Below are 25,087 nucleotides of genomic sequence, written 5' to 3'. Positions count from 1 at the left end.
ATGCTCGTAACAGGGAGTTTTGGAGTGAAGAAATCTGCTAAGTGATATCTATTTATTTCACAAGCAGCTCGAAGGAGAGTGGAACATGAAAAACAAATGGAAGTCTAATAATCCAAAAATGAACCAACCCATAGCTGATTGAAACAGGAAACCTTTATTCTCAACCTCAGTAAGTAAACACATTTTGTAGCGTGAACATTCATTTGCAAATCAAATCCACCAAACAAAATAAATTAGACAACACCCACAGTTAATCATTAGTTAAAAAAGTGCAAATCACTTGACAAGGCATGAGCTCATCCTGGTAAAATACATATTAGAACACACCAGAGCCATTGGCTTGATTGCCTTTAAAAAGCCAAGGGAAAGTAAATAAAAACGGCATCTTAACCAAGCCAGAGTAAACCATGCCTTATGCAGCAGGACAATCAGTTTAATGCGTTAGACATTTGCATGATGCAACACAGAAACTGTTTTTTGGGAGGGGGGGGGAACTCCCATCATGCACTATGATAGGATCAAGTGAGAGAAAGATGAATTTGCACTCAGCAAACCTCAACACCATTCATCATGTCCAGTGAGAGTGGTAGCTGAAAAATGTTGCACAGGAGCATTATGTTGTTTGGAATCTTTTTTTTTTTTGTTCACATTTCAACTGTTGCTTCTGCAGTGGTCAGCTGAGATTAATATTACAAAACTCAATTCACTTTATTTACACATGTAATGAAACGTGAACAATCTTTTTACAGTATCACAGTAAAGTGAAAAAGACCAGAGTTGGACCAACTAGAAAAAGACAGCGGAGTGTAACATACACACACATTTCAAGTAACATGTCTTGGTGTCAAAGGTGCTTCTCTTCCAGTGAACAAAGATAAAGTGATTATACATTTGTGGTAAGCTGTTGGCAATTTCAGCAGAAATCTGTCTCATTTTGTCACAATACTCAAAAATCACACCACTCATGAATAATGCTGCTGACTACAGTTAGTCTGAAGACGTCCCTGCTTTACACTTGTGAGTGATCTCCATTAGGATTTCTGTGTGTCTCCACGGCCTTGTTGCAGCTGCTGTACTTCTAACACTGGAATGAATAAATGAAATGGGACATAAATATTTCACATCTAACTTGAGGACCAGAAATTATCAAAAAGAAACGTTTTGGGGGCAAATGAGGATCCTTTTATTGGCCCTTGAAATTAGATTGAGTAAAAATGTGTGTGAGTGTGTGCGTGTGAGTGTGTGTGTGTGTGTGTGTGTGTGGGTGTGCTGGAGGGTACGGGAGGGGAACAGCAGATGAGGTTCTCCCAGGATGCAGTTTTCTGTCTTCACATGGCATCGAAATGGAAACGATGGGCTTCTTGTCTCTTCTCTCGATCGTCTGCTTTCTGAAGAAAACGCACAGAAACACACACAGTTAAGTTTTCGACATCTTGATCTGCAGCGATGAATACAAAAGATGTATCATTAATGGATTAGGCTCTAACATCATCTGTGTGTGCTAGGACAGCATTCTTAATGAGTACGAGGGAGACTCAAACAAAAGAAAGAACTATTTAAAAAATACAATTAATTAACAAAGATGGACAAATTAACTATGGGAACCTGAAAGTCCCACATTTTTCGTATCTGCTGCCAAAACATATCTCTTATTTAGCTGTTTAGCTGCTTGACCTATGGCATATTTATTATAGCATATTTAATAATGTCTCAGCGTCATGTTAGCTAAAAAGTAACAAACTGATGAATAAATTCATTCCGAATCCCACTGAACAGCTGATAGTGAGCTAATGTGAACGTAAGACTCCTGGTTCTGGATATGAACACTACTACTACTTTTACTTGGCTTTCATTTGTTTTGGTTTTTAAGGAGCAAGTGTAAGAATAATGTTAGCGATCAGTTATTCAATTTGTCCCTCATTGGTTAAGGAGCAGTTTTGCATTAATGGTGACCTATATTTTTGCTGCTCACCTGATGATCATCAGGAGTGATCAGCATGCTAGTGAACATATATATGTGAATACAGTACAGAGTACGGGCAGCTACAATAATGACCACTGAGCAGCAACAACAGTGAGTGTCTGGCTCTATTTACAAAGCCAGAGTTTGGGACTGCGTGGCCCGTTAATAATACTGCAATGCAGACTGACATGGACATTGTGTGTGTGTGTGTGTGTTTGTGCGTGTGTGAGAACTATTGAACACTTCTATGAACAGATAAACAGAACCTTTGCTGCTAACTTTGTGATAGACAAGAACACCTGTAACCATGGGAACTATACAGATCAAAGATGGTGACAGCTGCAGCCTCAGATCCGAATTTCTTCAGTTCAGACTAATATTTAAACCAAATGAAAATCAAAACTGAATCAGCCAAAATTAACCTTAGTGTGTATATCAGTGTATATTTGCTCGGTACACTTCATTATTTGTAAACCACAAGCTGAGAAAACAGCCAGAATTTGGACATGAAATCTGCAATTTACAATTTAGCCTTCCATTTCAGTTGGATCGGGTCCAAACTGACACTGTTATGTCAGGCCAGTCTCACAATAATATTTACTGATTAAACCTGCTCACCCAGCTTAATTAAATGGACCCATATTAGTGTATTTAGAGGCAGCTGTGGCTCAGGAATTAAGAGCAGTTGTGTGTCAATCATAGATTTGACCATGAGATCTCCTATGCATATGTCAAAAGGCAAGACACTGAGCCTCAAGGTGTTCCTGGTGTGTGTGTCTGTCTGTATGTATGTGTGTGTGAATGAAACATTGTAAAGTGCTTTGTCTGATTAGGTAGGAAAGCACTATATAAGAGCAGACCATTAACAATATTTAGGTCCTGCTCATTTGTGGAACAATAACAGCAACTATTAGTTAAAAGTTAAAGTTAATTAAATTAAACTATTTAAAAAAAGAAGAAGAAAGAAAGAAGCAAAAGTTTAAAGATGGTGAACTTTGTGATGTGATTATTAAATTTGTTGAGCAAACACCTGAGGATAGATACCAAGTGTTCAGTTAGACGTCTGGTGGGGAAGTTAACCTTTTAATATTTAATTACAGTGCATCAATGAGGAAAAAAAATGTAGCCTCTGCAAACTCTCAACATAGCACATTCTTTTTGTTTTCACACTCAAAAAACAGTGGAAAAATGTAGGCAAACATGGAAAAAATACTGTAATATTTAACCACCTTACAAACACCATAAAAACACTTAGACATGCTCCACCTGTTTTTGCTGCAGTGAGGAAAAACCTTTACAGTAGCTCACAGTCACAATTTTTATGTAGTTCTGTGAAGTGACAGCTGACATTGTCCTCCACAGACAAGAGGACACTTTATAAACCCACGAAAGCTATTGTGTACTTTCAGCAAGTAAATGTTGTGTACTGTTTTTACTGAGCAAATGAAGGTTACTGCTTTGTGAACAGAGCAAACTGAAAGACAAAGCTCACACAGGCTGAACGATGGCTGCAAAAACTAGTTTACAGCTTTCAGCAAACCCAGTTTAGTACGTCACAAACAAACTATCCCGACTATCCCAACAAGCAATCTGATATGATTCTAATGTCATAAAGAGGCGGGTGCCAATGTGATGGCTATCCAACTTTTTATTAACCTTTTTCCATTTTTTAAAAATGATTAAACAAATGCTAAATGTCATCACAACACAAGTAGTTATGAATGCAGCATGACAGTAATATTTGGCAGCCTCACTACCAGTTTTAGATATTAATTATCTATAACTGCCACTGTAATATTACTGGGTTCATTTGACAATAACATTTTCAACTATGTTTCTGTAACTGTTAACCACAGTACAGTAAAACACAGTACAATTCTTTTGTTTGTTTGTAGTGGATATAATGTGCCAGTACTTCACAGTAGTATGTTATTTGATGAAAATAACTTTCAGGCCATCAGTGAATACAGGCTTAATACTCAAAGTAATTGATTTTGTGCGGAATATCACTTTAAAGGGAACATTTTAGCTTTGAACAAGAAAAGGACAGACATCATTTAATACTAAAGTAAACTGTGAGTTTGAAGGGGCCCAGTATTAAAAGCAGTCAAGCATGTAATGACTCCTTTTCAGAGGTCACGATCTAACAAAAGCTGAGCACGAGAAAAAAGATCCCTTATTATCTGTGCAGTCAGACATTTACCGTAGATCTGTTACCTCAGAGGTGAATTGAGGATGGTAAAATATAAGCTTCCTTTTTTTTTATACCTGAAAGAAACAGGTCACTTTTCATTCAGTCAAAACTTTGTCTATATGTCGCTGTAAGGTAGCTGATATATTTTTATGAAAAGGTCAGAACCCAAGCTCAGTACATTTTGAAAGACATTTTGTCCCCTGATGTTGACTAGTTTCCACACACACAAAAAAGGCCAGATGCCTTTTTCACTTTGAGTTTCAAATAAAATGACAGCATCTTCTTACGACTGCTTGATGCTTTCGGGTTTTTTTTAACAGCAACATTTTTAAAGAGCAGATGGATTGATGTGATGTTCTCTTCTTTCAATACCTGACCCACAGGACTAGATTGTGGATGACGTTTGGATTAATCAGGCACCCAGAGGATCCCACCAAATAGTCATCCAGACTTCTGAATCATCATCTACAGGCTTTAATGATGCAGTGGCGTCTGGGACTGAAACCAGGTGGAAGCTACAGTGAAGCATAATGCAATCTCACTGTGCTCTATCATTAACTAATTAACCCAGGTCCAGATGAAGTCCTGCATGAAGACTGATTACATTCTGATTCATTTCTTATGTTTATACATATATTTTAAAGTTTACGTCTACCTCATATTTTCTCTTCCCATGGATATTTAGTGGGAGAGCTGTGCAACACCGCTCGCGACGATATATACTTCTCAACGGTTTGTCATAGAAACTTCATTCAACCTTCAAAACGTGTGTCTTCTTGAGGACGTCCCTGCTATTACTTTTCACTTCAGTCACTTTATCTTTCTATAGAAAATGAATGAGCTTCACTTAAAGTTTAAACGAGTCTAGACAATTTTTTTCTGTTGATCAGCTTCTTAGCATCTTTTATACTTTTTGAGTGATGGTAGTTTTAGCTTGAGGTACTTTTTGGTGATTTTACAACTTCTCCATTAGTGTGTATTGCATGTTGGTGCAGCTAGAGTGGGTGACATCACACATCTCTAACTTCTAAGCTTCCATTTTTATCAACTTTTTAAATTTTTTTTTTTCTTTTCTTTAGTCACCTTTAATCTTTTATAAACAAATAATACATTAAAAAGTAGGTATTTTTGTGATTTTTCAGGAAATGGAACCCTCATAGTGACAGCACTTACCGTTATTCTTATAAGTGGCAAGAAAAGAAGAGAGTGCCATCTGAAACTTCGTATTATAACGAAGTCCAGAAATTCTCCTCAAATCACAAATGGGGAGAAAAACACACGCACAAACAACACAACAAAATAAATCAACGTAGGTTTAGCGAGTGCTATTTCTAAAGCCTTTTAAAGCCCTTTTTCAAAAAAAAACTTCCTCTCTGCTCTTTCCTGCACTTGCATCTCATGAAAAGGAAACACTTCTTCTGATAGGACCTTGACTTAGATTTTTGCTGCCTTGTACCTCACTTGTAAGCCGCATTGGATAAAAGTCTCTGCTAAATGGCTAAATGTAAATGTCTACCTACAGTGGCATTTACACAGTAAACTGAGTTAGTGGATTCAGTCTACCTGCAGTGGAAAAACACACACAACCACCAGAGGAAACACACTCATGTGGCCTTTTGATACTTAAAAAGAGTTTTTTTGCATTTAAATGGTAAAATGAGTTTGTGGTTTTAGTCTACCTGCAGTAATACGTCCAGATTCTAACACAGAGTTCTAACCACTGAGTTCTGGTGTAAGACATGGTAAATGGTAAATAGTCGCTTATATAGCACTTTTATCCAAAGCACTTTTCAATGCTGATTCCCATTCACCCATTCACACACACACTCACACACCGATGGCGGAGGCTGCCATGCAAGGTGCTCACCTGACCCACCGGGAGCAACTTGGGGTTTAGTGTCTTGCCCAAGGACACTTTGACATGTAGCGGGGATCGAACCACTGACCATGGTCGACTGCCTTACCAACTAAGCTACGCCCGCCCCATTATATAAGCATTCAAAATAAATCTCTTTATTAAAGTGTTGTGATATACATTTTAAATGACATTTAGCTAAAGTAACACGCCCCGGTTCTACCAGAAACACACATTACTGACCTACAGGAAACACACTTTCAAAATAAAAGAATTGTGTTACCTGTTTTGTTTACCTGTGGTGAACTCTTGGTAATATTAACTCAATTAAATGTCTTTTTTTTTTAACCTCGACTTCTTACTTATTTTCTTCCTTTGTTTTTTTACAACTTTTAATGTCTACTTTTTTCTAATTAACCTCTTCCTTTGTTCCTTTCTACTTCTTTTAACTTTAGCTATTTTAGCTTTTCCTGTAACTGTTTTATTTGTTTTTTTTTTCTGCTTCTTTTTGTCATCCTGTTTCTCTCTCCTTTTGTAAAAATGTATCTCTCTTCTGTATCTCTTCGTCTTTTGCAACCGGGCTTGCAGATTTGAACATGCAAACCTGTCAACTCGTCAGCTTCTGAGTGATCAGCATCCCTCCTGCATCTTAACAGCATTGGCACATAATTTCCTCGGAAATTGCCTTTTCTAGTTCTGTTTATTATTCACCAATACCCTTGCTAATATTTTTTGCACACAAGTTCACAGGAGCTGTGTAAAACCTTTTAGCTTGTTAGGCAGGACAGCACATCTTTGCCCTGGCCCTCTGCCCTCTACCTGACTTTGTTATTAGAAGAGCAAATACCAGAGGCAGCAGTGCAAACACAAAAATGCCAAATGTCAATCAGTGGGCTCGCCCTGACCTTACTGGATGCCCCTCCATAAAAGAGGCTGGAGAAAATTAGACATGAGGTCGGACATTAGCTACTGCTCTAAAGGATTCACACTCAATCTTAATTTCCTAAATGGTGCAGGAGGTTACACCACATTAGTTTGTTGGTCAAAATGTGTTCTTTAGTTATTGAGGCCAAATATTCCTGTCCAATGTTGTCAGTCTGAACACAGTACTGTAAATTTGTCTGTTCATAAGGCTCCAGATGAATGGAGACAATAGTATAGGGAATCTGGGCAGAGTACTCCTGAAGAACAGTTTATTATGACTATTAGACTGTTGTAATTTATGGCTAGAAATGATTAACTTTAGACACACGCAAAGTGACCATGTTGTAAATAACAACTGGAAAAAGATACTGTAGTTTTGGTGTCCGCGGCTTAATCTTTTAGTCTGCTAGCACTAAATCTGGGAAGCACTATCGCTCATCAGCAGCTAACAGCATCCCTACAGTGATGCATCATGCTACGGTGGTGCACCTCAGCATCTAGGACAGTAGGGTCAATTGAGGGAAGGAGAAATGCAGCAAAACAGAACTTGCTGCAGGGGACCAGACCGAGGGGGAAGGGTTACATTTCAGTTGGACAATGACCCAAAGCAAACAGCCAAGACAATGCTGGAGTGGCTTTGGGACAAGGTTCCGTCCTAAATCCTCATAGAACATCTGTGGAGCGGATGGAGCTTGAGAGGATTTGCCAACAAGAAGAGATTAAATAGCACAAATCCAGGTGTGAGAAGCTTGTAGGAACTTGTACACGAAGAGTTTTTCTACTGCTGGAGGAGTAGTGGACAAACAGAAAAATAATGGATTACTTGGAGTGCTCAGCCAGATGTTATTTTAAGACAAATGTACTGCTGCCCCACAAGAACAATTGAATTTCTTGTTAAAATTCTACCCTTACTTCCTCTCACTACCTTCAGAAGACTCCAAACAGCCTTCACCCACACACACATATCTCCTCCTATCCACCTGAGCCTGCTAAGTTGTATCTTGATTTTTGGTTCAGGCAACAGCCACGTTATTTTTATATGCAGCATCCATTCAGATGAAACTGATGCTCCCACCCACGTTTCCCCAAAAAGAGGGCAATTTAAGTGCTTCTGCTTGTGTAACCATGCACAAATGCCATCCTGAGTGTAGACACATACACATGCAGGCACATGTTAAGTGCACAAACGTACATAGCAGATGGCTTGGTGATGATGCCAACAACATACTGCACTGCCCAGTCCAGCAGACAGCGTTACCACAGTGTGAGTAGACAAGACAAAAACCCCACAAACAAAATACAACAGAAACAAAACAGAAGTTGTTCAATGTGAATCAGTGTTCATAATGTTTGTGTCTTTGGCCTTAATGACGATATGTTGAGGGGACCTTTTGCTGTGGCTGAACTGCGTGTGTGTGACTCAAACAGCACTTGGACCGGGAGAAGATGATAAACAAAACACACGTGAAAACACATATCGACTCCCTGGAGGCCATATTTACAACAGTAATGAAAAGCAGATCCGCCATGCTGAAAGGACAGAAGCAGGCAATTACAGCTGAACGTCCTTCCAGGTTGTGGCCCAGGGAGAGAGAGAGCGAGAGAGAGAGCAATAGAGTGTATGTGTGTCTCAGTGGGAGGCTAGAGGACTACAGGACAGGGACAGTGGGGCCCATCTGCTGCTGGTTGTGACCAATCTGCTCTCTCATTCAGAAAGACACACAGGCAGACACACCCACCCACCCAACCACCCACACACAAGCAGTAAATCACCAGGAAGAAGCCAACATTAACTACGCATTTGTACGTGTGTCTGTGTGTCCTGACCTTCTCTTGCCAGTGGAGGATGCCAATAATGACAAGGATGAAGACACATACTCCGATCAGTGCGATGGCCGTCAGCAACACGCTGTTGCTAGGAGTCAGGTATAACTTAGCACTCCAACTAGAGAGAGAGAAAGAGAGAGGGAGAAAGAGAATATAAATTCTGATTTCATATTATCATATTTGTACCTGACGCAAAAACAATATAATTACTAAATGGTACACACTAGAAGTTATTGTACTCCTGCGTCAAATAAAAAGAATGAAGCCCTGCTCTCTTCCTGGTTTCCAATAACTTTTATGTATATCTGGCAATTGAGGTACTTACAGTAGATATGTTGAATTTAGTAACTCGAAATACATTAACTAGCAAGCTTCAAGTGTGAAGATTATCAGGGCACCTGGTATTTCAAGTTAGATGTGATCTTCCTCACAGTGCCTGTCTCTGTCTGGAAAGTCTAGCAACCCTGGTGAGTAGACAGGCGTTGTGTGGCTATAGAGAGAAGGGTGCACGTGTTTGTCTGTGTTGAATAGCCATCTGGAGCTCCTCCTGGGGTTTGGGCTACATGCGAACAATCTCATAATAACATGGGAACACATGCTGCGAGGTGAGTGTGTGTGTGTGTGTGAGGGAAAGTCACATCTGGGCATCGCATTGTATCTGGTTCAGGTAATGTTAACGTGAATTTGTTATTAAGTGGCATCAGCTGAGCTATCTAAAGCCTTGAATGGTATCCATAGCAACATTAGGTCTCCCAGTGAAGTACACTGCTTACCGTGTTAAATCTACGAGTGAAAGTGTTTATGTACCTGCGAGGTTTATTGTGAGGGAAGGGGATGACGATGAGCTGAGAGTTGGGGATGATGGCCGTCCACTCCTGCTTCCTTATGTCCTGAAAACAAAGAAAAACATATGAAATGGGTATGTACACACACACATACTGAACATGGTAATAATCATGAACATATTCGGATTTCCATTAGAGACGCACACATACAGACACACACAAAATGTATGTTAAGTCCTCAGGGGCAGAGTAATAGGGTCCCATGGTTTTCTTTGGCTTCAATAGAGTGGCTATTTTAAGCAGTGTGTTTAAGGCACGGACAACCTGCTACTTGAAATATATTACTCTAATCGTTTTCCTGGTGTGTGTATGTAAGTGTGTATTTTTATGTTTGTGAGTGATTCCAGAACAAGTTATAATCTCAATTTCTCAGCAGTCTCGACCTGGTCAGCAGGACTGTTCCCTAATTAGATCTCACATGTCCAGTAGGCTGCATATTGTTAATCCTTTGTTTTCATCCAATTTCTCTTTCTGCAGTCAACTAACAGGTAAAAAAACAACAGTCAGGCAGTGACTGACAGAGTTAAGCATCACAACTTGAACTGTTGTGAGTTTGAAAACACTTTCTGGCAGCGCTGTGTTTGACAGCAGTTTGACTTCAAGTTCGAGTTTCATTGTTGACTGCCTAAGGCTGTACACCCAGTGATAGCATCTGATTAAGACGAACACAGACTGTATTTAACATCTGCATACAACACTGCTTTGATCACCCTAGGTTTCGGCGAGCCTTCTTTTACATCTCTTTCTAAAAGGTCTGATGTGTGTCTTATTTTTTTCACCTGCTCAGGCATGCAAGGCTGTGCCCAGGTGCATTACAGCTCAGAGTTCAGACACTAAAAGGTGAGGAAAGGTCATAACATGAATGCTGTAAAAGCTGCAATCGTGCTTGTAGCTGGGAGGAATGAACATTTCCATTTCTACATGTGGCACAATGTGGAAGTGATACTGCTCTTTAAATGTGGCTCTCTGTTCTTCATCAATTGAAAGGAACCACATCTAGCAGCTATTTTGAATAAGCGCGTAAGAACGGCAGTGCTTTTTACATAACGAGCACATTCTCGCCGCCAGCCATGGTCGCTTAGCTCTTGGAAAGCGCTGCTGCCGGTGCGGCAACTGGCGGGGGAGCAGAGCTGGAGAGAATCGTCCTCCACTACTGCTGCCTGGGAGCAGATCCGATCTGGCTGTTTGGAAGTGAAAAGTGTTCCCAAGTCTTGAGAGAGAAAGAGAGACACTGGTTCAAAGCCAGGGAAACTGGCACACCATAAGAAAGCGAGAGAAACAGATAGAGAGATGGAGGGTGAGGGAGACAGAGAAAGAGTGAGAGTGACAAGTAGGGGACTGATTAGTGAAGTAAACCACTTTGAGCAGCAAAGGGAATCTCCTGGGTGGAAGATAAGTGAACAGGAGGAGAGAGGCTCACAGAAAAAGATGAAGAAAAGAGAGGAATGATTGGACAGAAGATGGAAGATATCCAAGTAGATTTTACAAAACCTCTCCTTCTGTGAAACAGCAGGCAGTAACTCTCACTGTGGAGGAGAAAGCTGTAAAGGGCACAGCAGGGAAGACAGCGAGAGAATGGAAGCAGGACAGAAATAAAGACCGAGAGGGAACGAAAACAAAAATGAGAGCAAGATAGATCAAGAGAGTTGACAAACAGAAAGATCCAAACCTGCCTGAGCAGTGTGGTGAAACAGTCAGGACTTCTAAACCATCTCCCTCCTTCCTAAAGAGCTTACCACAGCTTCTCCTCCTCATTACAGGTAGATTTGATGGAGTTATTCCACTCCACATTTCCTCTGGGGAAAAAATCTACTTGGCATAATGGGCTGCATTTTTAGGCATTCATTAATTCACTTTGTAGAACGAATGTGCGAGGAGGAGGGAAAAAAAATTACATTTCTTTGCATGAAAAAGTGTTTGGAAAGGGGACAACACAGCAGCTTGTTTGAGATGAGTATTCGTGGTGCACTACAGCTTCTGAGCTGTCGTGGACTGAGCCATCTGAAATTCTAATCAGCTGCTTGACAAAGACCTCAGTACCACATGGGAGGGTAAAAAAAAAAAAAAATGAAAAGGGCCCTGTCGTGCCTAATACTCGGTGTGACAAGCACAACGTGAGAAAGAGAGAATGCAGACATGGAGAAGAATGAGGAGATAGTCAGTGCTTAACTGACAGCACTGACATTTGAGGTAGTGTAGTAAAGAAATGTGGCAGACTAATAGATTAAAACCATAAAACCTATTCATTATTTACTATGTTAATATAACGCTAGCTTGTAGAATGAGAGGGAGCATACACAGGCTGCATCGGTTGAGTCATTCATACGTCCTCTAAAGATGTGTTTGAAGCTCAAAGTAAAAGCAGGAGTTTTATGTCCCAGTGGGGAGCTGGTGCAGCTTGATTATTTCTGCAGGTCACTCATCCCATATGTTATAAGGATGATGTGGAATCTAACTACCACAAAGCAACTGTCTGTGTCAGAAATTTAAAGTTCACGCCATTCTTCCTGTCTTTAATCATACGTTTCTGCATATAGGTTTCTTTAGAAGTGACAGCTATCACCCTGTTTACAGGACGTGCAAAGCGAGTATAAAAAAGCAGTCTTCCAAGTCAAACAAGTGAAACTACTAAAATAATTTAACAGAAATAAAATACAAGCAGTTTGCCATTACGAGAATTAAGAGGATCCATTAATACACAAGCAAAGGAAAGACTTCCTGGAGAAAATTGGAGAAAGTGAAGAACTGATTCGCATTGTGTAGGTTTTAATTGTTCTCAGTGTGACAATACATCTTCATTCCACACATAGTTAAAGAAAAGAAAAAGATTGGTGATTACAGGATTTTCCTATGCTCTTGTTATGTGCCACCCCAAACATCTCATTATCTGACAACTGATATAAACACCAGTTATCACATATTTTGTTGCACCGCCGGAAAAAAATAAAATACACAACCTCAACGGAGCATTGAAAATGTTGAAACAAGATTAGAGAGACACTATTCAGCATTTCTAATTTGATAAGGAAGGAAATGTTTTCCCTAAATATTCAGAAAACACCTTTAAAACAAGTCTCATAATCCTTAGAAGAAATGTGTTACATCCCGTCTATTATGAAATAAAGCCCGAGCGGAAGGAAAATTGCAAGAATTTAAAACATCTGAATAGCTTGAAATGCTTTGACCACAAATTAGTCCATCGCTGGATGTTTGTTTTGGGATGTTTTTCTGGTTCTTAACATTGTCAATCACGAGGCTGTGTTTACTCATCTCCTCCTGCCTTTTTTGTCTCATGTCTCAGAAACACATGACATGCATTATGTTATGTTCATCTATCACAAGAGTGGCAGTGTATATGTTCTTAAAAATGCTGTTTCAGCACCGGTCCATCCTGTTCTCAGCCTGCTCCAAGCATGAACATGCTTCTCTAAAATAATCTCCTTTAAATATTGTGTGAGATTGTAGCCTGTAGCTATTCTGCGGGGGTGCTGTGAACTGTCCGGGTAATATAACCCGCTCATATTTCTTTACCATCTCTCCAGGCTGCCGGGGGATGCCGACAAAAAGATGGTCCAGGAAGTTGGCACTGCGTCCGAGGCCCAGCACGGTGTAGGGCAGCTGGAGGGAGAAGTGAGCGGACTGGCTCAGCTGCCCAGCTGCAGGAGGGAAGAGAAAGAAAAGACAATTTGTAGTGTTGTATTCTTTTCGCACACACTGCTGTAACCAAATACTAACGAGCTGTTTTTTCCTTTTAATTTTTTATCTATAATAGCTGCTCTAAGGATTGCTCTATTGATGTACTGGCTTTGGTTCAGACTTTTTTCAACATTTTAAAAAATGTTGGATGGGTTCCACCTTAAAATTTGTTATACAGATTCATGAATCATGCTGACTTCACAAATGTGAATAGGTTTGGCATTTTCTATTTTTTTTTTGCTGAAAGTCCTACACCTCAGAATGAATTGTAATACATGCAGTGATCCTCTGAACTCTCCTCTAGAGCCATTATCAGGTAGCTGCAGACTCCTGGGCTATGGATAGGTTTGAACTGCATTATTTTTTTTTTTAACAGAAAGGCTTGTTTTATATTCAGTGCACTGGTTTGTGTGATTTTTTTCTAATGCTCACTGAGAGGTGACAATACTTTTTCAAGCTTGTGCCGGTTACTCAGTTTTCTGAACTATAGTTTTTTTATCCTGAAAATGCTGGGAAAGAATGTTAAAACCTTCTCATAAGGAATCATCTATAGTTATCCACAAGAAACAAGAAAGGGTCCAACACATTTAGATTCTCAATTATCAACACTTCCTCAAGTTTAATACATCACAAATTTGTAATTGCTGATGCTGGTCATGCTCTTGCACTTGTCATTTGCTTGCCATATTTTGATATATGCAATGCTTGAGCTGACCACTGACTGAGCTGTCCATGACCAACAGCACATTCAGTGGAATCCCTTACGATAAGAAAAGCAACAGCTTGCAGGATTGAACAAACTCTGTCACTAATTACATCACAATTTGAATATTTTAGGCCCAAGATACACACTGTCTTGCTGCACAGTCAAACAGCTCTGCCTAAGTTGTATGATTTATATTCCCCATCTCTGTTGTATAAAGTGCACAAAGTTTTACATTTTGCCTGCATTGTCTACTTAATATTAATATCAATACAATCCCAGAAAATGTAATTTGGTGATTTTTCTTCATAAATGTTTAATATAGCTTCTTATTTATATGATTCATTAAACATTAAAAGTTTTGCTGCCTTTTGAAAACCTCCAGTAAACAAGGCAGCCCTTAAACATTACAAATTGTCATTTATCATTATCTGCTTATTACAACTGATTGAACTATCAACATGACCTTCATTTCGTTCAGTGATCTTACAAAACTGCCGCTGCAATGGCCCTTCCTTTCCCCAATGGATCATTAAAGTTTTATTGAATGTAATGAGTTCAAATCTAACCTTTGCTGACCATGACTGTCGGTGATAACAGTAAAGGGTACAAGTAATAGAGAAATCAGTGGGAAAGACACACCAGGAGCAGCGGAACCACAAGGATGGCAGCATGAGACCTTGTGTCCTGACATGAAGAAGTATCATAAAAAATACAAATCAGAGTGAGACAAAGTCCAACACCGCTCTCTTTCTCCTCACCGATATGCCTTCCTCCTCCTCTCCCTCTGTACATACTATACTCATCTAGCCCTTGGTCTCCTGTTTCCTTCTCTGTGCTCAGCTCTCTCTCCATCACTTCCATTTGGCCTTACTTGTTTTGCTTTTTTTTTTTCCCTTCTCCTCACTCTCGCTTCTCTCTATCTCACTCTCTCACCCCTTCAGTTGCTGTATCTCGCCCACACCACCCAACTCTGCCAAGTGCAGCTGACATAAATCAATCTCTACGTGGTAAACAAAGAGAGGGAGGGAGAAAGAGAAGGATGGAAGAAGGGAGAGAAATAGCCCAGAGGCAGTCAGTGATCAGAACTAATGTGGATGGACTGCGTATTGCAGGCCAAGAGGAGCACAACAGCATTGCTTTCCCCTCTCTCTTCCACCTTTCTCTCCATTTTCTTTAATCTGTGCCTAGGTGGAGTACACTTAAAAAAAAAAACAAAAAAAAAAAGGATTTCTAGTTCCTGAACCTGGGGCAGGTCAGTTCAACTCACATATTTTCTTATTTAATGGTCTTTCATATTAAATTGGGAACACCTCACATAGAGTAAAAAATGGATCAACCAAATTAACGACAGTGAGTGATTAACTCAATTAAAGCCTCTACTGGTGTGGCTATTGTATAGTGCAACAAAGCCCTCTCAGGAATGCTGTGGGGTACATGTACTGACTCTAGTCGATGTGAGCCCTGAATAGCACTTTTCACCAAAATAAAAAGCTATTTATTAGTCATCTCTCTTCATTTCTTCATGTATGTATTCTGTTTTACTAGCTTATTAATGCTGGGTTGTGGTGTTGTGAAGAGGCAGCATAATTTCCTTAATCGCATGCTACAGATAGCAAAGACAGAAGCGAAGAGAGACAGAAATATTGTCTGTTTCCAGGAAGAGTAGGGCAGGGTTTCATGGACATTGACTTTTCCAGGGTAGTACAAAGCCTTGGCTTCTAACAGACATTGAAGATGAATCCTGGGGTGTGTGACATTTACTGAAAGGTGTATGTGTGTGCATGAGTGTGTGTAAGAGAAAGAGTGAGTGGGTACCAGATTAGTAACGTAGAAATGTGTGTTCTGCAGTAAAGGATCTGAGATGAGAAGAGGGAGAGATACAAAATCAGAATGACAATTAGCATAGGTTATTAGCTACGTCAGTGACATGGCTCTCGGCATTGTAATGTTGGTCAGTGCACAACTTTGGTCCAGACAGAAAGAGATCAACAAATAATGCATACATCTTATTTCTAGTGCTATGATTATATTTCAGTGTGCTTCCATTTCTGTTTGCTTTGGTTGTATTTTAATTGGATGGTGCTAATATGCCAACGTTACCATGCTAGTTTTATCTTTGATGCTTATTCTGACCAAACCTACAACAACATGTCTCACCTATGAATACCCCAAATCCTTCGAACCATGAAGTGACATTTATGGTAATGCCACTGCTTGCTGTTGGTGGTCTCCCATAATCAAATGCCAGACAGTGTGCTATGAAGTGTTACTCTCAGGTAGATCCAGAAGGGGAAGACTTTTTAAATCAGTCCACAAGCTCTCAGAGCTGCACACAGAACTCTGTGATCGGGCTTGACAGAATAGGATTTTTGAGGGGATCGGACATTTAAGTCAGTCTTGTTTGATGTTTTTTACTGAACGCTGTTCCCTGTCAGTAGGCAAGAGGTGGATGGTTTGCACTCGGCCACTCAGCAGGGTGGAGGGGGTCTGTGTGTGTGTCCGTGTGTGTATGATGAAGGATCAAGCAGGGTTACGTTGCAGGCAGGGAGCCTGGCTTAGCGTCTGCTGAGTGCTGTGTGTGTGTGTGTGTGTGTCTCTGTGTAGACTGGCTGGAAAATGTGGCCATGGGTGGAGCAAAGCCATTTCACAACATGCGGAGGCTGGCAAAGGGTATTATGCAGAACATTGTATTTCAGTGTGTGTGGGTTTTGTGTGTATGTGACAGAGTGTGTGTTAGTGTGTCTCTACTCCAGCTCTCTATAGCAAAGACAGTGGAGGCCTTGGCAGGGAATTCCACTAAACACATGTGACTGACAGCCTACAAACCATCTCTTAGAACAGAAAGCAGAATTAAAGAAGCATAAGCAGTCAGCCTTGATGTGTTTGTGTGTGTGTCAGAAAAAGTACACACAGATGTTCACACACACACACTTATGTAGGTACGATATGCATCACAACCAATAGGTTAGGAGTTCGGTTTCCAAAGACCAGCCAATAATACAAACAAGGGAACCCACTACACATATTATGGCTCCCACTGTTGTTGACTCAGATTTGACTGTCTCTGTGAGAAATATACCTTTGCTTTTAAAAACTGAATGTTACAGCATCCTGAGCACAATTCTGGAAACTTTTAGTTACATGTGAACTAGCTCTATGGTTCTGCTAATGGTATTAACATGCCTGTATATGTCCACTTCTGTGTGCTACTCACTCAGGAAATTAGCTTTCTAGACTTAAACTAATTCCCCATTCTGTACACAGATCAAATGATTGTGAACACAGTCGATCTGAATTTAAGGTATATTGATTTCATTTTAATTATTTACAGTGTTTTATAGTTAGCCCGGTAGAAATTGGGGAGGGTTGCATTAGGAAGGGCATCCAGCGTAAAAACTGTGCCAAATCAACATGCGGACAATGATCCGCTGTGGCGACCCTGAACTCACAGGATAAGCTGAAAGGACAAACAAAAAACAACAGAGTTTTATAGTTGTTTTTATGTGTATCCTTTTTCTTCTTCACATTATTCCCTCATTTTATAGTCAGAATGGTGGGGGCAGCTGTAGCTCAGTTGGTAAAGGCAGTCGTCCACAGACCACAGGGTCAGTGGTACGATCACGGCTATATGTCGAAGTGTCTCTGGGCAAGACACTGAACCCCCAACAGCCCATTCCCATCCCCAGCTGTGCAGTGCCGGTCCAAGCCCAATATCGGCTGCGTCAGGAAGGGCATCTGCCATAAAAACTGCCAAATCAACATACGGACAATGATCCGCTGTGGCGACCCTGAACTCACAGGATAAGCCGAAAGGACAAAAAAAATGTATATACATATATAGTAAGACTACCAGACTTTCACAATATCAACTCTGTCCCTGATATTGAGCAATACAAATTTTTCATACCCATTACTTCCTCGGGGCATTAAAAGGCAATAAGAGAAACATTACTGAAAGACAAAAAAAGAAAGGAAACAAATGCCTCTTAGGGAGCTACAACGTGTTAATGTAAGTGTGTGTCCATCTGCTGAAGTCTTATGACATTCATCCTAAAAAAAAAAAAAGCCTATCTTAGCTGGAGTTTTTAGCACCCCTAGGCAGCCATGCAGAGTGCCAATATAACATTAGCCTGAAACTTTTTAATTTAAGCGTGTGAGTAGTGTGTGGGAATTAAGACAATGAGAAATCTACTAATATTGTGACCCTAGTGATACATCAATAAAGAAAATATGGTCATAAAATTAATCAGCTAAGAGTAAATGCACACACGCTCACAAACTCGCATACATCTCATTCCCCGGGGCTTCAAAACTGTAAGAAAAAAAATCCTACTGCCTGTCGCTATAGAAACCATTTGCTCCCCTGATAGTGATAAAAGGAGCAAATTGCACAGATAGTGGGTGGAGCAATAAGGGATAGAAGAGCACATGCACATACACAATGCATACAGTATGTACACAGACAGCCTGGCTGGAGAGCCCCCTTCAGTGTCCAAACAATGGTTTCAAGATCTGGGATTTGATTTGTAAAGGAAAACGGTGTCAATGGGTGTGTGCACGTTGACAGGCTAATAAATGCCAAAGGGCTTTATAATTACACTATACACTATACTATATACGATAACACTATACACTATAGCACTGATGCATACTGACACCTGAAACTGAAATTTGGGGCCCAAAGTTATTTTACATACTCACCAGTAAGAGCAAGCATGTTTTCTCGTTGGGACCAGTATGTGATCTAGAATTTAATTTTACTGAGTGATGAGATGTAACCTATGGATAAGGGTAGAGTTAGGGTTGGTTTAGTGCTGGTTATGGTTACGGTAAGCGTAAGACTCCAAACTAAATGTAAGTCAATAGAAAGACCCCATTCAGTAATAAAACCAAATGTGTGGGTGTGTGTGAACAGACAAAGACATCATCAATCTAGTTTGCCCTTACTAAAAACAGAAACATCACTTTCACAACAAATAAAGTGCTGTCAAATTCTGTGTCCTTAGTCCATGAGGCAAGCATTCAGTGGATCGCCTCATTCACCTTCATTTTTCCTTTCTGATTTAGAGATACAGGACCAGCGAAGCTTGAATTAATGAAGTAATAGAAGAAAATGACAACGGATAGGAAAAAACAAACCAAAAGATAAGACAAATTGAAACTGAAATAAATGTTTCACAGGAAAGTTCTAGGGCTTCTTTTAAATGGAAGACTGAATGTTTGTATTCTTGAGTTTTAATAGAGATCCTTTAGAGAATAATGGGCTGTGCACTTGCGCATACAAGTACCTGACCTCATCTTTGAGCATTTTCTTGGAATAGAACCAGAAATACTATTCTTAAGCACAATTGGAGAAGTGATTCAGCCAAATGGAACCAACGGCATGAACCAACCAAAAGTGTTTCCAGTTGGAATTGAAAGCCCACTGGGAACCGTCAGAGCCGGAGAGATATCGTAGAAGACTGACTACAGTGAGAGGTCAAAAAATAATGGCGGGTCACATGACTCATGTAGCTTCAAATAGCTCAACAAGGGTATTCTGATCCATTGGTTGCCATTGAGAAAAGCAGGACTTAGCATGAAATGAGAACTGTTTTATTCACTTGTACAGCCTTGTAAACTACCTTCAAAAAATATTGTGTGAATAAAGCACAACTCAACAGGGCTGTGGCTGTTAGCTCCTAGTGTCTGGAACTATATTAAGTCTCCATGATCAGTTCATTTCAACAGATAACCATTGATCAAACATGGTCAAACTCATGATTGTGGTCTCTTGGCAATATGAATTGGGACAAATAAACTAATATAGATAGAATTTGATATCTTTACATTTGTTGTACTGTTACAATGTAATAGCATACATCAAGACAATCCAAGGATGTTTAGAGAGAGACACATCCTTTATGTTGTTGAGTCTTTTGGCAATTTGAGATGTGTGAAACCTGCAGAAAAGTAGAGGTATTAGAGTGAGAGTGAGAAATGAAAGAGAAACGTGGTAGATGAAAGTGAGAGGAGGATTGTAGAAGAAATAAAACAGGAGATAAAAGAGCCAGAAGACAGAGACAGGGAAGTGGAAAACAAAGAAAATAAAAATCATGCTAAGCCTGATCAATAGTAATTCTCCATGTCTCTGTGGAGCTTTACCTCTCCACTTGTTCTTCTCCCTTCCACTCCTATAATTCATTTCTTGTTCGTGCTCTGATTTATTCACACTCTTTCTTCCTATGTTTCTCTTTTGTTCCACCTTCATTTTTACCAGTCTCTCTTTCTCTCTGGAGCTCTACTCCCGGCTTTCAGCTCTGTCCTCTGCACACTCATTTTCTCTCCATCCAGCCCTATTCAATTCTCTCATACATCTACTCACCTGTCTTTTTCCCATATTGTGAGTTTTCCCTGTATGTTTTAAGCCCATCTTCCATATACAAGGTGACTATCGGGTACCACTCTCTTTTGACCTGCTGAAGTCTATGCGAACAGGGGTATGCTGCGGCCATAGATCAGTATGACGTCAAGTGCAATAGGCTGGCCTGTACAACTCTGCTTGAGGCACGAGTATGATGCAGCAAAAAGCAACGCAAATGGTTTCAAGTGAATGTACAGATCAACACAAGTCAGCACACACAGTTTTCCATTTGAATTTGCATCCGGCTTGTTTTGGATCTTTAAAATAAATGCTGTAAAAATAAAAAGGTCAAGATATGTTTGCGTAAGAATGGCTGCAGATGAACATGTGTTTTAAAGGTTGTGTGTGCATGTACAATGAGGTTGTGCACTGTGTGAGTGTGTGAGTGAGCTGTTGCTAATCCTCTGAACTCATTACCCTAATTGGACAGTCTGCAGAGAGCTCCACATTGATCTAGGCCTGTTATGATTCTCCTCCCTGTGAGCACTCACTTCTTTCTCTTTCGTACTCCCTTTGTTCCTCCCTCTTTCTGTCACTTTTCTCTCGAATGTCCTCCCTCTCTTCCCTCTTTGTGAACAATAACCTTTGGCTCCATATAAATGCACCCTGTTAGGACACAGCTAACTACACCAGAGTTATTACAATTTATTCTTTGTGTGAATAGTATACACTATCTGGCTTACCTGTTATACTGTGTTCATAAGAATGGGACGGATATAAAGTGGGAGATTGGTCTGGGGTGAGGAAAAGCTGAATGGCGTGAAGTATAGAGATATCCTCAATGCAAACCTGTTCCACAGTGCTCAGGACCTAAGACTGCGCCGAAAATGTACCTTCCAACATGACAATGATCCTTACCACACAGCCAAGACAACAGAGGTGTGAGCTGAGCTTCAGAGGATTTGCAAAGAAGCGCTGTGTGTGGGTTTCCTCTGGGTATTCTGGTTTCCTCCCACAGTCCAAAAACATGTATGCTAGCTTAATTGTTGATTCTAAATTACTCGTAGGTGTAAATGTGAGTGTGAATGGTTGTCTTTCTCTGTGTTGGTACTGACATTGACTGGCGACCTGTCCAGGTCCTGTCCCTGCATCTTGCCCAATGACAGTTGAGATAGGCTCCAGCGCCTCAGCGACGCTACACAGGATAAGCGCTTAGAGAAAATGGGTGTAAAAAAACGACGGACTCTCTTGACTTCTGATTGTTGAGAACAATCTTACTGTTTTAACCAGAGGGACAGAGACAGAGAGCAGTAAAAAGGTTGCTAATGAATAACTTAAACTATTCATCTCCACCAACCCACCTGTCTCTCTCTGTCCTCCTATCTCAGCAGGAGATAGTTGATAATGAGGTGTGGTGTTGTCAGAATCACAGCCTATGCTCATCCATCCAGCCTGCTTAGTAAGGGGGCCAGTACACCACTGTGTGGTACATACACACATACATTCGAACACACACAAGGTCATAAAGAGACAGATGTCAGTGTATGCATGCCTGCACTGGTGCACTTATGCTGCCACACACACAGAACACATATTGATACAGAGTACACATAAACTAAAAAAAACTATTTGCATATTTAGACAAATTCCAAAAGGCACACAAACACAGACACACACTGTACAGATTCACTTCACACAAATACATACACACAGACACAGGCACAGACACACAAAACTGCAATAGATAGCTACAAAATCTCATCGCTGCTGCTTATCAGACTGGTTGAGATTATAATTTTTATATGCCTGGGTATACAGTATGCACAATATATACAGTGTGCGTCACTCTGAGGCATCTAACCAGATAAAAGATGTTTCACTTCTGCCGCGCTCTACATTCTTTTATTTTCTCTTCTCATCATATATTGACCCTCTGGTCTCATTTGATCAACTTTCTTCAGTTTTTTCCCCATTCATCTCACTTTATCTTCCACTTATAACCTTAAATTTGTTATTTCCATCCTCCTTTATCTAGTCACATCCCCTGTTTCTACCTTCTACCCCCGTTGTACACGCTTTTCTCCTTCTTTTCCAGAGTAACTCTATTCATATTCTGCACTTTCTCAGCCCATGTCTTTCTCATTTAATAATCTCCCCTTTCCTCTTTGCTCTCTCTCCTTTTCAGGAGGGTGAAGGGTAAGTGAAGATCGTTGGGCCCCAGTGGAGAGGCCCAGATGAGTGTGTGTGTGAGTGCATGTGTGCCCCATCATTGCTCATCTCTGGCAGCCTTGCTGGCTGTTCCCCGAGCTACAAGCTACAGAATAAATACACTTTAAATCACCCCACACTCTTTCTCGCTCTGTCTCACACACAGAGACACACACACACACACAAAGCCTGCTCCCTGGCAGCACTTTGCTGCTGTTAAATGAGTGGTCTGGGGAGTTGTGCCGGCAAATCCTTTGCCTACTCTTGCTCTCTCCCCTCACAGTGGAAAAAGAAACTGGAATTATAATGGGCAGAGTGTAATATGCCAGGATATGCTAATGTGAAAAGATCACCAAACCAAGAACATAAAGGCACAATCTTAGGATCCAGAGCCTTTACAGAAGGAGGTCTACTGCCTGATGTCAAGACCACTTGCTCTTTGCATGAACTACATAGATAGACTCTATCCTGATGAAATGTAGGACACATGTAATAAATTGTTATTATAAATGGAATTAGAATTTTTGACTATGTGACCAGTGGTCTGTAGTCTTTAATCACACTAGTTTGGCATATCCTGCTTCAGCAATGCTTAGCACAGACAAAGCCGCTTCTCAAGAATATCTGTTGTTAAAGTTACCTCATGTGTATTACGCAGTGTTGTAAAAAATATTCAACCGCCTCCTGATTCCTTCTCCTTTTCTGTGTATCTCATACGAAACTCTTTCAGAGCTTCAAACCAAGGCAACCTGAGCGAAGAGATTTTAAGTTTTATACCTAAAAAAGCCAATACGAAAAAAGAAGTCACTTTCCTCTTATACCTAAAATGCCAATGCAAAAAAGAAATCACCCTTTGAATTTATTAGCTAGTATAGGTCTACACTTTTTTTAGGCCAGTCCAAATCTTTAATTTTATCACTTTTGAGCCTTTCTGAGGTTGACTTAGTTACAGACTAAAGATGGCCTCCTTCAAGATTCTCTGGTGCATTGTAGTATACATGTTTCCCTGTTATGGTAAGTCACCCTGCTACTGAAGCAGCAATGGATCTCCAAACCATCACACTGCCACCAGTATACGCTGTTCTTTTTTTTGGGAATCCTATGATTACTATGATGAAGAATCCCCATCTTCCAAACTGCTCAACTTCTGACTCATCATTCCATTGAATATTCTGCTAAAAGGCTTAACGTTCATCTCAGTGTACTATAGTAGAAATTTAGATATAGCCTAGTTAGTATTTCACCACATTTTTGCTTCGAATAAATACTAATTTGTATTTTAGGTTTGCTCAGGAGGGGGTAGACTATGTTATTCACAGTACTGTAAGATAAAATGATATGGTGATATCCAGGAGTTTCTTGCTTCAATGGTTTTTCCTCTTCAGGGTCAAAGAACTTGACAGAGCCTTGATCCAACATCTTCTGGTTGAACTGTAACACTGACTGTGATGAACCTCACTAATGCTGTAGTGGTTGAACTTGAAACAACCGCCTACAGATAGGTTCAAAAATTATTGTCAAAACTCCTCGTAGAAAACTGATGACATAAGAATGTATTTCAGACAAACCTTTAGGGACAGAAGCAAGGAAAAGATACTTGTGTACTAACCTCCATTAATAAGCCTCTTTATTTACTGCCAAAGTTAAAAATAAGTTTCCACATTTTCTTAGTAAAACTCCAAAGGCAGATGAACATCACTGGATCTTTTTCTGAATGTCATTTGAATACAATTTATTGTCACCACCATTTAGTGGGATTCTGTATCACAACATATTCTCCACAGTGGGTGTAGGTGGAGTCCTTGCTTGCTCTTTCTCGGACTCCACAGTTTCTCTTTATGGCCAATTAACTACATATTTAAAGCAGTAGAGTGTTTGGAGAAGGAGTGAAACTGTGTGTGTCGTCACACTTTGTGACAACTAAATACAGGACAGCTAGTATTAATATTTTGCCCACTGAGCGTTTTTGGGTTTGGACAGACAGCAGCTGTCTGTAAAGTCTGCAGCCATTGGAAGACAAGTTTTAGCACTGTTTTTTGTAGCCAGGAGCTTAGGCTGTCTAATCGTGGTAAAATAATAATGATGTTAGACTGTGATCTGGCTACTCTTTCTTTAAATATGTATATACTCCAACTGTGCCAACAGATAAATGAAACAATAGAATCTGACAAAGTGGGATTATGCTGCACACAGGAATGCACACGCACCCAGACTATATATATCCCTGACCCTAGGCTGTCAGTGCATCTTGTCCTCATCCAGCTCTGTGTCCTTCCCACAACGTAATATCAACTAGGTTAACTGTAGCTAATGTGGCACAGCACTGCTGTTCTCAATGTCTCAGCTTATGTCTCTATGCAGCAATCTCTCTCTACCTATAAAGTTTTCTGTCCTTATTAGCAGTTTTAGGTGGTGGAGGGATAAACAAACCCCAATGTTCTCATCATGTGGAAAGCTGATAATCAAGTAGGTTAGATATAACAATCCAGAAAGCTGACCAAAACCTACTGATCACAGCTGCTAATT

General features: G+C 40.2%; 1 protein-coding gene across 2 annotated transcripts in view; it reads right to left on the bottom strand.

Annotated features, from left to right (window-relative positions):
- Nucleotides 1-135: 135 nt before the first annotated feature.
- itfg1 (integrin alpha FG-GAP repeat containing 1) overlaps nucleotides 136-25,087 on the bottom strand; it is a 123,720-nt gene continuing 98,768 nt past the window's right edge. For both annotated transcript variants that reach the window (XM_067495018.1, XM_067495017.1), the window contains exons 15-18: nucleotides 13,140-13,264; nucleotides 9,571-9,653; nucleotides 8,764-8,881; nucleotides 136-1,388 (exon numbers count right to left, since the gene is read on the bottom strand). In XM_067495018.1, the coding sequence (XP_067351119.1) occupies nucleotides 1,329-1,388; nucleotides 8,764-8,881; nucleotides 9,571-9,653; nucleotides 13,140-13,264 (386 nt within the window). In that variant the 3' untranslated portion in view covers nucleotides 136-1,328. The remainder of the gene's footprint in view (nucleotides 1,389-8,763; nucleotides 8,882-9,570; nucleotides 9,654-13,139; nucleotides 13,265-25,087) is intronic.

Source organism: Channa argus, chromosome 2 (genome assembly GCF_033026475.1).
Source record: "Channa argus isolate prfri chromosome 2, Channa argus male v1.0, whole genome shotgun sequence".
NCBI classification, from domain to species: domain Eukaryota; kingdom Metazoa; phylum Chordata; class Actinopteri; order Anabantiformes; family Channidae; genus Channa; species Channa argus.
Note: the sequence above shows the minus strand (reverse complement) of the source record. Positions and strands in the feature narration are given on the sequence as shown.